Below are 12,084 nucleotides of genomic sequence, written 5' to 3' on the forward strand. Positions count from 1 at the left end.
CACATTGGATTAGTTATGAGAAACAAAAAATAAATTTATTAGTTTACCGAGTATACACAGTATCAAATCATAGATGATTTAAAGATCTCCAGGCAGATTTACTTCTTCAGCTTGACGAACTTTGAGGCGAACTCGTATACACCCACGGAGTTGTTGTTCTTTTGGTCGTACTCCACCCAGTCATCCTCAGAAAGATCAACTTCCTCAAAAAATTGTCCATTTTCTGAGGAATGGACACACCATCCGACACGTGGCGAGAAATCCACAGGCTCTACGCCACGGCACTCAAAAATCACGATGGTCTTAAATGCGCCCGAATCGTCCGCCGTGTAAGAAGCTGTGTGTTTAAAATAATTTAGAAGCTCTGATTAGAATTGAGGATCTAGGTGAAACCTACCATTCGACTTCTCCACGATGTCAATGCTGTTTTCTCGACTGCACATTTTGCACTTCATAAAAAAGTTAAAGCCGGCCGCATTGCGAGAATCCTGTTGCACACGCTCCGATTCGGTGATATCGTGCCATTTGTCCGACTGTTCTCCGCAGTTGCTGCATTTTAGTTTTAGGAAGTAGGGGTAGTCCGGATGAGTGGTCTCTAGTTTCTCCACGTTCTCCAATGTGGCGGATATCTGAAGGCCCACACGCACCATTTCTTTAAAATTGAATATTTATATGTTTGTTATTAGACGAAATCAGCTGTTGGTAGTGTTGCCATATTTTATGGTTTCGTGGTTGTCATTGCAGTGGCAACGTCGTTGATGACTGGAGGTTTATCAGCACAAAGCGTAGATAAACTTAAATAAAAAACATATAAACATGGATCTCAACATGAAACCTTCTCTAGCTGCCGACGAAATGTTTTCCGAAGGTCCTGGCTATATGGAAATGGACGAGGTAAGTCTTTCGAAAAGCTCTCTCTCTCACTTGCAAAAAGGTTCAGATTATCCTTTTATATCCCCACGGAAAGTACTTTATTTCGATAAATATTATTTTTAAAATAATTATACATATCTTCTTTATCATAATCACTTAGCGAGTTGACATGGACTGTCGATTTGTCTGTTCTTACACGAATTATTCTAACATAGTTTAAACTTTTGCTACCTATATCAAAAATAGTTTGTCAAATTCTTAAAGTATATGTACATATGTATTTCTCCTGTAGAAGCAAGCTGCATTCTAGAAATAACCTCATTTTCTTAAATTTTATCCTTTCAGTCCGGCGGAGCTACAGGAATGATGATGGATCACCTGCCCTCAAACGATAAGCACGTTCACGCCGACTTTTATAATGATTTTGATGATTTGTTCGACGATGATAACTGGGCCAAGATGAAACCCGATTCCAAACAGTAGATTTACACAGGATCGACCAAAACATATTGAGCAGATTGAAAATTCAATGTCTGTAGTTCGTTCTTCTGTCTGTAATTTTACTTGCACAATCATCAGCGACTGGTGTATAAAAAATTGATTCAACTATTGTTTAATCGCTATATAATATTCATTTGGTTCGTATAACTAACGTAAATTGCCATGTGAAGATAATGCCGAGGTGGTTTTGAACTTTGGCGTAGCGTAAAATCAACAAAATGCATAATTTTGTACAGAAAACGAAACTAGTAACTAAATTTACGATATCGAACTGAGTTGCAGGTGGAATGAAGCAATCATAATTAAGATAAATACAAATTTACACAATAACTTAGTGGATCCATTGAGTGTGTTAACCAAGTTCTACGCCTAGGCCAAAGCTATCCGTCTAACGGGGTGCCCAGGTAAACCATCGACACCTCAGTGTTGCCGTAGACAGCGGATACTGTGGGATAGAGCTTCTTGTCGGGTAGACCTGAAAATTGAGGTGATAGAAGTAAGCTAGCAGTTTCGATTGATAGTAAACAATGTTGCTTCACCTCGAAAGGCCACGCCCAGGAACTCATAGTTCTTCTCGAACGACAAGGTGTTGTCCTCGCAGTCGAGAATGACGCGTATACGCTCGCCCACCTGGTACTTAGGTGCATTGTTCAATAGCGGGTAGCTGCCTTGCATGTCCCCGTTATGCAGCAAGTGGTTTTCGACCAGGTTCCATCCCCAGCTCTGGTCGTCAGAGCCGAGTAGGGCAACATAGCCGTGGCACTGCAGCGCCGCCTCCTTGGTGGATATTCCGATAACGGCCACTGTGCCCAGTGGTCCCTCCCAGATTACCTCCCAAGTGTGCCGTCCGTGGCGAAACCCGATCTTGCCCCGTGCAGCATCTGTGCTCTGCGCCACAGGATTGCTGTCGAAATAGAGAAATATATGTGACGGCAATAATGCTATTTAAAAAAATTAGAAAAGCTTACCGATGCAGGGTAAATCCATTAGGTTTAATGTACACATTCCTCGAGCAGTCGTTGGGGCTCCAGGCGTGGAAGTACGCCCGCAGCTTTGTCTTGTAAGTAGATACGGAGGACAGCAAATCTGACTTAAGTGCCTCCTTCGGCAACTTGTTCAGGCAGTGCCAGCGCCATACATCGCTGTTCTCATCGTTGAGGAAGTGGTACCAACTTTTGCACACCTGCGAGCAGTGGCTTAGGTCGTCCAGCTCTAGGTAGGAGAAGATCACCTCTAGCACATTGTAGTTGCACAATGCCGCCACCGGGTCGACCATTGTGTGCGTCTGCTCCTCTGATGGGGACTTGTTAAATAGCTTAGCTGATTTCCTCGTTCCTTTTGTTTGTCATTTTAACACACCAACCAATAATAAAAATAAAATTCAGGGAATTTGCTATTCGACTTAGCAGTGTGGCCGTTTACGGTCAACCAGTGAAATACCACTCACTTGGACAAAGTGGCCACTTTGTTTACATTCGTGACCAGTGTACTGAAACGTTAGGCGGGCAGCCAGCTGCTTCCAACACTGCGTAAATTGATGCGTAAATTGGCGCGCACTGTCTGCCATTTCATTCGCACCCGCACACAGCCTGCTTTGCCTTTCCCACATGAAAACGAAAAGCAGTCACTTGGTGGAAATTTTGTGACCATTGTGCTGTGCTTCAAAAACGTTTAATTTCGCGTAACCACATACCGTTTGAAAGCCAAGAGTCCGACGAATCTTTTGCTTCCATCCGTGCGAAAATCGGGAAGTTGGAAGTACGCGAAAAAGCCCACCGAAAAAGGGCCGCCGCTGTGAGTGTGTGTGACCAGAAGAGAAAAAAATGCCCTGCCGCTGGAAGTGAAAAATGCGCTCGCCATTTTGACTCGGGCGACAATTTTTGTACAAGTGCTCTGCCCGTCGTCGTAGTAGTCGTTGTTGTGGTCCGCATCCGGATTTGCACACGTGCCGCAGTCCGTGGGTGCAATTCGTCCACCCACCCAAACCAGCCGTTGTCCCGTTTCCATTTTCCTTCATACACACGTTGCGGCTACGGCACGTAGCACTGCTGTTACATTTTGTTTTTGGCGGTCCATCCAGGTGAGGCGGTAAGCGGTAACAACAACAAAAACAATTGGTCTCCGGCTGCCTCCATCACAAAAAAAATGGCGCATTCGACGGGCGGAACAGTGAAGGCCGATGAGGTGAACTTCTTTTTTCGGGACGAGCATGGTAAGTGGGCGGAATCCTGTGGCAGGATTTAACTAGCATGGGAGTGGGTGCACTCCCTCCTGCACACTTACACACACACATAAATACCCATACGACACACTCACTCACTACAAAGTTGCATGGGCAGCGTAAAACGCCATCTTTGCTTTTTCGGGTTTCTTTTGCCTACCATATTCATCGTTTGATACACTTTGCGGGGGGAGATCAGCAAGACGAACCAAAAAGAGTGCTAGGAATTGGCAAAAAGTAATAATAAAAGACAGAGAGACCCCCGCGAAATTACAACTAAAATCGGTGAGCCACCCAACCCCGCCTCCACTTCTGCACGCCCAGCGCCCAGTTGGCGCGCTCGCTCACACACACACATGCACGCGCGCATTTTCTCCCACTTCTTTTTTTTATCGGACAGCGAACAGCTGATTACTTCGCCGCTGTTGCGAATTCGCCTAGAGGATTTCGCATGAAGCAGAGAGCTAGTGATAAATCGTTTATTTGAGCTACTTATTATTGCAAGAAACAACAATAAATACAATTTCGAACAAAAGTATCAGAACTGGAAATTGGAGAGAAAGAGAGAGAGCGTTGGGTGAGAGAAAATATACCAAAACAAGAACAACTCTGCCACACACACATCTATGCAGCCACGAATCTGAGGCTCAAAACAGGCGAGCGCGAATAGATGTAAGCGCTTGTACACGTGTGTGGTTGTACGTCGCAGCGTTTATGCGATATTTCATTGCGAATATCCAAATAATTTACCAAAATGTCTTATTTATGGCATCCAACAAATATAGTGAGACGGTTTATTATACAGAAAAACTATCACGAAACGCTGAGTTGCCCTAATTATAATATTTGTATAAACTGAGGTGTCTTAAGAACTAGAAAAAGGTTTAAACAGAATACGTTTAGATAATTCACTGTATATCGGTTAAACACATTTTTAAAGACATAAAAACATAAGTTCTTGAAGAAATATTTAAAACTGCTAAATGTTAAATTTTGATAAATAATTAATAATTTTCATCGGGATTATAAAGTATTTTCTTTTGGAAGTTACTAGAAAATGAAAAAAAAAATTTTCTGAGCTTAAATAATTAATTTAATTAAATTTTCGTTAAATTTTATGCACGCATAAACACAGTGTATAGAGGTTTTGCTGCCCGCTCAAATTAGCGACGGACCGGGTTAGTGTTAAACTACTAGTTGACTGGTGGGCGATAAGCTATGGAATTGTCAATTGCTTGGGGTATTGGTTCAATTGCATTTTGGGATAATGCCTAGAAGTCCTGGTATCACTCCTGCAGAATCCAAGACCCCTAGGGCCACCATCTAGCTGGACAGTCAGGTATTTGCCCGTATTCGACGCTGCTTAAGCCTACGCGATTCTGAGTCATTTGCAGGTGTTCGTGCTCTAAGGTACGAAAGAGTAGGTAGATATTGTTAGCATTTGACCCTTTGCTGTTTTTTTGGGCTCTTCATCTCTGTTCTTCTTCGTCCACCTGCTTCGTTGTTATGATTATGCAAATATTGGGCAGGTGAATATTTACATCGACTTTACATGTTTAATTTAAAGGTTTAGAAAAGCCGGTTATAAACCAGGGGTTCCAAACGATTCGCTAATATTAACATCTGTTTGAAAGTTTTTGATGCGGTATCTCATGTGCTGCTGTTGTTTATTTATGTTTAGTTTCAAAATAATCATATGTAAGTAAAACCACCGCCGAAGTAAGTGTACTCTAATATTTAAAATATCCCTTTGTCCATATCGGTAGATTTGTGGATATACCAGTACACTTCCATGAAGTAGTTTTTTACATCGAATTGTAATCAATGTTATTGCTTTAAATTAATTAGATTTTCTTTTAATTTTTAAAAACATTACAAAATATTTACATACGATACTCAATATTATTTTTGATAAGTCTATTCAATAGATTACCGGTTCTTACAAAGAGTCGTGCAGAGTCACGAACTTTAATATCGAACCGTCTCTATTTGATTAAGGTTCACCTTCGGTCACGTGCTGCCCATCTCTAATGTCCAGGCGATCTGGTTTCGGGTTGTTAGTGGTTGTTCATCTTTATCCTTGTCACTCCGATTTATATATACAGATACACCACCGTCGTATGAGTTCTGGTACCTGTGTGTGGAGGCACCCCAATCTTCTGTGTCGCTTGCTTATTGTTGTTGCATTCATACTCCAGTGCACTTCATTCGCTCCATTCTCTTCACTTGGCTTAATTCGCCGGACGGCGAATACAACGCATCGTTGATAGTACCACACACACACACACACACACCTTTACTCACTAATACCCTCATAGGCATGTGTATCTGTGAAAATACATGCAGTTGTGTTATCAAAGAAGGCAATTCAGTCGCGTGTTATATGTATATCCGAAACTAAGGAACATTCGCATCCGTATTTACCATTCTGCAGGACAAATAGCTAAGATGCTGAAGCCGGCCCAAAGCAAGTCCGAAATGGAAGGCGGAAAACCCGTGTCCGTAGTTTACTCCACCGGCTCATCGGCGCGCAACAGCGGAAATGCTAGCGGCATCGGCAACGTGGGACGCATGGGCGCTTTTAGTCAGATGGTGAGTCCAAAACGTGGCCCCTAACTAATCAGTAGCTAATGCCTAAAAATCCGGTTAACATATAGGGATCCAGCAATCAGGGACAGTTCATACGGCTGCAGGACAACGGTATGTCCATTCCAAAATCAGAAGGTTAGTTTTTACAAGCTAAGGAGTTCTTCCTTCATATATTTCTTACAATAATCCATTGTCTGTCCTATCAGTAGGTTCTACCTACACCACTGTTTCGGCGCAAAAGACTTCAGGCACAAGTACTGGCCTATTTGACTTGCCGGCAAAAGGGGAACGGTACGTAAAGTTTACGACCAATCCCATGAAGATGAAATCAAAACTGTAAGTAGTCAATTCAAGAGTTCCTTTAAAGATTCTGACTCCTTGATTATTTCCAAATACAGTCATGCCATTCAGAGCAATTCCTTGCAATCCATTTCCGCCTCCTCATCGTCCGTACAAAGAAAACGCAAGCCGGACAAGGCGGGCAAGGGATTGCGTCACTTCTCGATGAAGGTCTGCGAAAAGGTGGAGGAGAAGGGCAAGACCACCTACAATGAGGTGGCCGACGACTTGGTCAGCGAGGAGATGAAGAACAATGCGTACGACAACAACTGTGATCAAAAGAATATCCGACGTCGTGTCTATGATGCGCTCAATGTACTAATGGCAATCAATGTTATCTCCAAGGATAAGAAGGAGATTCGTTGGATAGGACTTCCCGCCAATTCAGCTGAGGTTGGGAGTAAAATTGATCAGACACCATCAACTAACATGCTAATGAATTAATGTTACTTTTTTACCACAGCAATTTCTGGCCCTGGAGGAAGAAAACAGTCTGCGCCGCGAGCGTATCAAACAGAAAAAAGAAATGCTGCGCGAAATGATCAATCAGCATGTGGCGTTCAAGGGATTGGTCGAGCGGAACAAGCGAAACGAGAGCCAGGGCGTGGTGCCTTCCCCCAACGCCTCGATCCAGCTGCCTTTCATCATTGTGAACACGCACAAGTCCACCAAAATCAACTGCAGTGTGACCAACGACAAGTAAGCCTACTTTCAGTTATTTCATAAACATGATCTCTAATTCCAGTTATCTGGTACAGGTCCGAATACATATTCAAGTTCGACCAGGCCTTCGAAATGCACGATGACATTGAGGTACTGAAAAACATGGGCTTCCTCATGGGTTTGGATAAGGGCGAATGTACGCCGGAGAACATTGAACGAGTTAAGTCCCGGGTTCCACCAAACCTTGCCAAATTCGTGGAAGGTATGTCTTTTTAAACAATGTTTCAATTATCTTTTATAAATTTCAATTTATATAGCCTACGGAACTGGCAAAACTGGTGAAACTATGTACGAATCGGACGACGAGGACAATGAGTTCAACGGGTACCTGGAGTCAGGCAATGAGTCCCAGGGCTTTGCACAACACTCGGCACAACACACCACCGACGGCGAGTATAAGCTGGAGTTGGATGATGACGAGCTGGACGACGACATTGATTGAGTTGACGGTGCCGCCGACATTGCGCCAGCCATGGCCGATGCGGACGCGGATGCGGAAGGAGGAGATGTTGATGCGGAGGATACATTTAGTTTTACGTTTATCAACGCTTTGTTAGGTTTGCCACGCCCCTCTGTTTAGGCAAGAGCCCACTCCAATCCACACCCATTCCGACCCACCCACACAATTGGTTTTGTTTACCTCTTAATGAGACTCTATTAAATTATATATCTCGTAGCGACGAGAAAGAAAGATTCGGTAGTTCATGTATGTACGTTTAGTTCGCATACACAGTTTGTACTTGTATCATTGAAGATTTATGTTTAAGCTCAAACGTTTTTAAAATAATTTGTCTAGTTAAGCAGAACGCGTATTTTAGTTCAAACCATATTTCACATATGGCAATCCCGCAAAACCACAGGCCCAAGCTAATGTTTACTCTCTTCTTAGTTGTTATGAGTCTCCCTTATCCTCAATTGCCTTTTCATGTTTGGGTAGGCATAAGTGAAAGCGATAATGTTATGGGTAAATAATTGTCTCTTAATAATATAATATACCAAAATTGTACACATAACAGCAATGAAATGCAATTATTTTTAGAAATGCCACGAGCAGTTTGAACTGCAGACAAGAACGAACATATGTAATATGTTTAATTTGCTTAAACCCCTTGATAAAACGATTGTTTTAATTTCTCAAACCCCACATTTTAAAATGACAACGGAGAGCAGATAATTGCGTAATAATCAACCTACCTAATTAGTAATAACAATTAAAACAAGATATACATTTTCAGAATTTGTATTTATATTATTGAACCTTCTTCAAGTGAATACAAAAGCATACAAATACAAATTAGTAGAAATCAAGTATAAGGCGTTAACAATTAAGTGTCGAGCATGTAGTTGTGTAATAAATCGAAATAATTGATTGCGTGGATGCAAAGGAAATTACAAATGAGTAAGACGAAATCGAACCGAGTGACAAGTTAATAAAGAAGTAATTGCATATTGTAAAATATGATAAACCGAGAATCGCACCCTTTTTTCCCTCAATTTATTTATTTGCACACGTTTCAGATAGCGAACAACCTTTAGGCAAACTGAGAAGAACCGCGACCTGCGCTCCAAGGAAATACCCAGAAAAAATGCGTCTCGAAGCCACGGCATATGGTTAATGTTTACTTTCATTGGGATCGCTGAATAATTAACATTTACAACTAAATGGAAATTTACAAAAGGCGGAAGCTAACTTAAAATACAGGGACGTACATTTAACAGAAGCAGAACCGAACCTAACTAAAAGTAAAGATATAATTCCCAGAGGAGTTGGCCAGCTCAGGCGAATCCCTCGCCCAGGACAGCTGCCGTCGTTGATGGCGGGCCAAGAGGTACCTGTTGCTGGGCGGCCAAGTTGAAGTCGTAGTTCATTTGCTGCTCCAACGGCGGGGAAGCAAATGCTCCCGCTGACAAATCCATCAATTCAGGCTGTGGCTGGACTGGTTTCAACTGATCCTGCTGAATCTCCTGACGCATTTGCTGAGGCGACTTAACATAGCTTATTGGAATGATGCCAGAGGTCTGACCGTTTGTGGTGGCCAGGGCCCAACCAGTGTTAAGCAGATTCAGTGTTTGTTGAATGTCGCGTGGGGCAACATGGAGCGTTTGTCCGGCGCGCAGCGAAAGCTCGCTCTGGCTTCTTCCAACAAAGTCGTAAACGGCCTGGGTCTGAATGGGTCCCGTCCACTTAGCTGGATTACGGGCTGAGCGGGATGAAAAACACATGCGTTACTCGCGGTCTTATCTTAAAAGGCCTTATCGGCCAGATTATACCACATGGACGGAGCAAAGTGCTCTCGATTAGATAAACTGGGCTGTGCAATGTGCAAGGCTTACCTTCCTCCTGGGCGGTGTTCGTTACGGTGCCCAACAGCTTCATGATCAGGTAGGGAGCGGTAAAGATGAAGCTGATGAAGGCCAGCACCGGCCAAGGTGAGTTGCCCTTTCGCGGTGCATGAGGGGCTCCTCCCGCCTGGGGATTGTTATCGTTAAGGGCTTCAGCAAAGGCCTTCTTAAAGGCTTCTGAAGAAGGGTCAAGATTAGATAGTTTTAGCCAAAAGAGAATCCTTTAAATATGTATGTTAATATAGTTAATTGAACTCTTTTACACCGGACTCACTTCCTATATATCCAGTTCAGACCCCTAAAAATGGCAAACGTAGTCCAGAACTGGGCAAACACACTTCGCAGCCGTCCAAAGTTCGCCGCCACGCCAAGAATGGCCCGGAACGAGCTGGTCAGGGCAAAGAATGTGGAGTCCAGCATGGAGGCAATGTTGCCGATGGCAGACACCAAGGATTCGATGCTCTGGAAAGCTGGACGCGAACTTGCCTCGGCCATCTGAATGAAACGCTGCTCTGGGTCGTTGGCTCCGAATCTGTTGTATCCTCCACCAAAGCCTCCGCCGTAACCACCTCCATAACCATAGCCGCTTCCAAATCCGCCCATGCCACCGTATCCAAAGGCCCCACTGTTAAATCCACCGAAACCTCCAAGTCCGTAGTTATTTCCTCCGTATCCACCGCCGAATCCTCCAAACTGTTGTGTCTGCTGGAATGGTGACTGTGGCAGTGGTGGAGGCTGCGCCGGACCGGGCAATGCCCTAACATTTCCGTACGGGGTGCGCAGCACTGCCTCGGGCGGAGATCCACCGCTGGATACGCCTACTCCAATGCTGCTAGAAGGCGGAAGAAGAGGCGCCTCGTTTATCACCGCAGTTCGCAGGTTGTTATTGTCGACCATGGCGACGTATTCCGACTAACTTCTGACAAAAGGAAAAACTGCTGTGAACTTTACCCCACGGCACTGCAGTTGTTTTTGTACTCTCAGCCTTGGCACTCGATTGTCGACTTTTCGCTGCGAAATGAGCAGGCGGTATGAGTCCGCTTCGTGCGGATCGTTTGTTGTTATTGCTTCAGAGTCCCAGCAGAAGCTTATCAATGAATTCTGGCAAAATTTTTGTTTAATAATTAATCAATTTCAGCAGTTGTAGCGTTTTGACTATTTTCAGCTGGTTTTAGCGGGAATTGGCTACAAGTTTATAACTAGAGATGGGACTTAAGGAGAGTAGCCAGATGAGGTAAATATTTAACAAGTTTGAGTTGAGGGTAAAAAGTTGGAATTTTCCATTGTTTTTGTTTATAAATTACGTAGAGTTTTACGTTGATAAATAAACAATAAATTTGTTGTTAAAATTTTTGAGCACAGTAGAAAAGGAAAAAAATGGTATAATATCTTAATACGAGAGGTCATCTCTCAAACCATGGCACACATGACCAACTCCGATATGAACAACAGCTGGTGAACCAGTTGGGTACAATATGAGTTTTGATGCCGATTGTGATGAGTTTATTCAAAACAAACTATTTCGCACCAGGGGGAAATGTGGTAAATTATTAATAAGATCATCCCAATGCACAGAATAATTCTTATTTATACACAGCAATATATGCGTGTCAATCGGATATTTACGTTGCGGTGAAGCAAAAGCCCACTTTCCGAGCCACTGCATCCACTATGGACATGGCAGAGAGCAACAACAACAATGTGGTGAACATGCGACATGACATCTGGTTTCACATATCCATGCACATTGAACCGGAGGACGTCCAGACATTTGCCTTGATATGTAAACAAACCGCCAGGCTAGTGGCTTCACGAGCCTTCTGGCGTAATCTTTACCGGCGCTACTGCACCGGAGCTACCTCCGGTTGGAATCTGGATCTGCCCGCCCACCTGCAACTGGAGCAGATACGAAACTGTGATATCCAGGCCATAAGATCCCTCGTCATTGAGGCGCTCTTCCACTGCCACCGTCCGCTGAAGACTCGCTTGGAGCTGGGCTATAACCTGGACTGGTTGGTGCAGCGGATATTTTTGTCCTGCTGGCAGACACAGTACCAGTGCCTCTGGATCATGTGCTACAAGTTCTGCAACCGACAGCCGGTCGTCCAGAACGAATTGGAGATGGACTCCGGAGAAGTAGTTAATGATTGGGAATCCCTGGCGGAGGATGATAAGGGAAATTTAATTCCTACCTTAAGAAATCCTAATGAAGGGGTAGTTCTACTGATTGTACTTTGCCGCCACTTTGTGCCCACTCCAAATCAGTTAGCCTACAGCCACCAGGAGGCACGTTACCGTCTGCGGGCCACCCGGGAACTTCTCTGCACCGACATGCGAGCTAAGAACCTGGAGTTGGATTTCGCTGAAGATGGCTGTCAAAACGTATCTGTAACCGTAAAATACGCTCGCATCGAAAAATACAAAGTTTTGCCATGGTGGCATCCGGACTTTCAGAGATTCGTAAAATAAACCTAGTTAGTTGATTTCTACAACAT

General features: G+C 43.7%; 6 protein-coding genes across 8 annotated transcripts; 3 read left to right on the forward strand and 3 right to left on the reverse strand.

The window, feature by feature from the left end:
• Window positions 1-9: 9 nt before the first annotated feature.
• LOC108111948 (UPF0587 protein CG4646) lies at window positions 10-710 on the reverse strand. The gene is made up of 2 exons (XM_017221629.2): window positions 398-710; window positions 10-337 (listed from the first exon to the last, which is right to left on the reverse strand). The coding sequence occupies exons 1-2, from the start codon at window positions 648-650 to the stop codon at window positions 99-101; spliced, it is 492 nt and encodes a 163-aa protein (XP_017077118.1). The 5' UTR covers window positions 651-710; the 3' UTR covers window positions 10-98.
• A 23-nt stretch (window positions 711-733) lies between these two features.
• LOC108111949 (COP9 signalosome complex subunit 9 homolog) lies at window positions 734-1,490 on the forward strand. Its single transcript, XM_017221630.1, has 2 exons — window positions 734-894; window positions 1,219-1,490. Exons 1-2 carry the CDS (start codon window positions 817-819, stop codon window positions 1,354-1,356), a joined length of 216 nt encoding a protein of 71 aa, XP_017077119.1. The 5' UTR covers window positions 734-816; the 3' UTR covers window positions 1,357-1,490.
• LOC108111946 (F-box/SPRY domain-containing protein 1) lies at window positions 1,408-2,827 on the reverse strand. Its single transcript, XM_017221626.2, has 3 exons — window positions 2,343-2,827; window positions 1,914-2,278; window positions 1,408-1,849 (listed from the first exon to the last, which is right to left on the reverse strand). The coding sequence occupies exons 1-3, from the start codon at window positions 2,648-2,650 to the stop codon at window positions 1,755-1,757; spliced, it is 768 nt and encodes a 255-aa protein (XP_017077115.1). The 5' UTR covers window positions 2,651-2,827; the 3' UTR covers window positions 1,408-1,754.
• A 97-nt stretch (window positions 2,828-2,924) lies between these two features.
• Window positions 2,925-8,719, forward strand: LOC108111943 (transcription factor Dp). Of its 3 annotated transcripts, XM_017221622.2 has the most exons (8): window positions 2,925-3,586; window positions 6,030-6,187; window positions 6,253-6,319; window positions 6,391-6,520; window positions 6,583-6,916; window positions 6,987-7,222; window positions 7,282-7,448; window positions 7,504-8,719. In XM_017221622.2, the coding sequence occupies exons 1-8, from the start codon at window positions 3,520-3,522 to the stop codon at window positions 7,686-7,688; spliced, it is 1,344 nt and encodes a 447-aa protein (XP_017077111.1). In that variant the 5' UTR covers window positions 2,925-3,519; the 3' UTR covers window positions 7,689-8,719. The 3 variants fall into 3 exon arrangements, with proteins under 3 accessions (XP_017077111.1, XP_017077110.1, XP_017077109.1); XM_017221621.2 differs by lacking the exon at window positions 2,925-3,586 and having other exon boundaries at window positions 5,641-6,187; window positions 6,394-6,520; XM_017221620.2 differs by lacking the exon at window positions 2,925-3,586 and having other exon boundaries at window positions 5,644-6,187.
• A 134-nt stretch (window positions 8,720-8,853) lies between these two features.
• On the reverse strand, window positions 8,854-10,770 carry LOC108111944 (probable peroxisomal membrane protein PEX13). The gene is made up of 3 exons (XM_017221623.2): window positions 9,864-10,770; window positions 9,581-9,810; window positions 8,854-9,447 (listed from the first exon to the last, which is right to left on the reverse strand). Exons 1-3 carry the CDS (start codon window positions 10,484-10,486, stop codon window positions 9,023-9,025), a joined length of 1,278 nt encoding a protein of 425 aa, XP_017077112.1. The 5' UTR covers window positions 10,487-10,770; the 3' UTR covers window positions 8,854-9,022.
• Window positions 10,771-10,864: 94 nt separating this feature from the next.
• LOC108111945 (transmembrane protein 183) lies at window positions 10,865-12,078 on the forward strand. Its single transcript, XM_017221625.1, has 2 exons — window positions 10,865-11,131; window positions 11,187-12,078. Exons 1-2 carry the CDS (start codon window positions 11,065-11,067, stop codon window positions 12,056-12,058), a joined length of 939 nt encoding a protein of 312 aa, XP_017077114.1. The 5' UTR covers window positions 10,865-11,064; the 3' UTR covers window positions 12,059-12,078.
• Window positions 12,079-12,084: the final 6 nt, after the last annotated feature.

Source organism: Drosophila eugracilis, unplaced genomic scaffold (assembly GCF_018153835.1).
Source record: "Drosophila eugracilis isolate 14026-0451.02 unplaced genomic scaffold, ASM1815383v1 contig_90, whole genome shotgun sequence".
NCBI classification, from domain to species: domain Eukaryota; kingdom Metazoa; phylum Arthropoda; class Insecta; order Diptera; family Drosophilidae; genus Drosophila; species Drosophila eugracilis.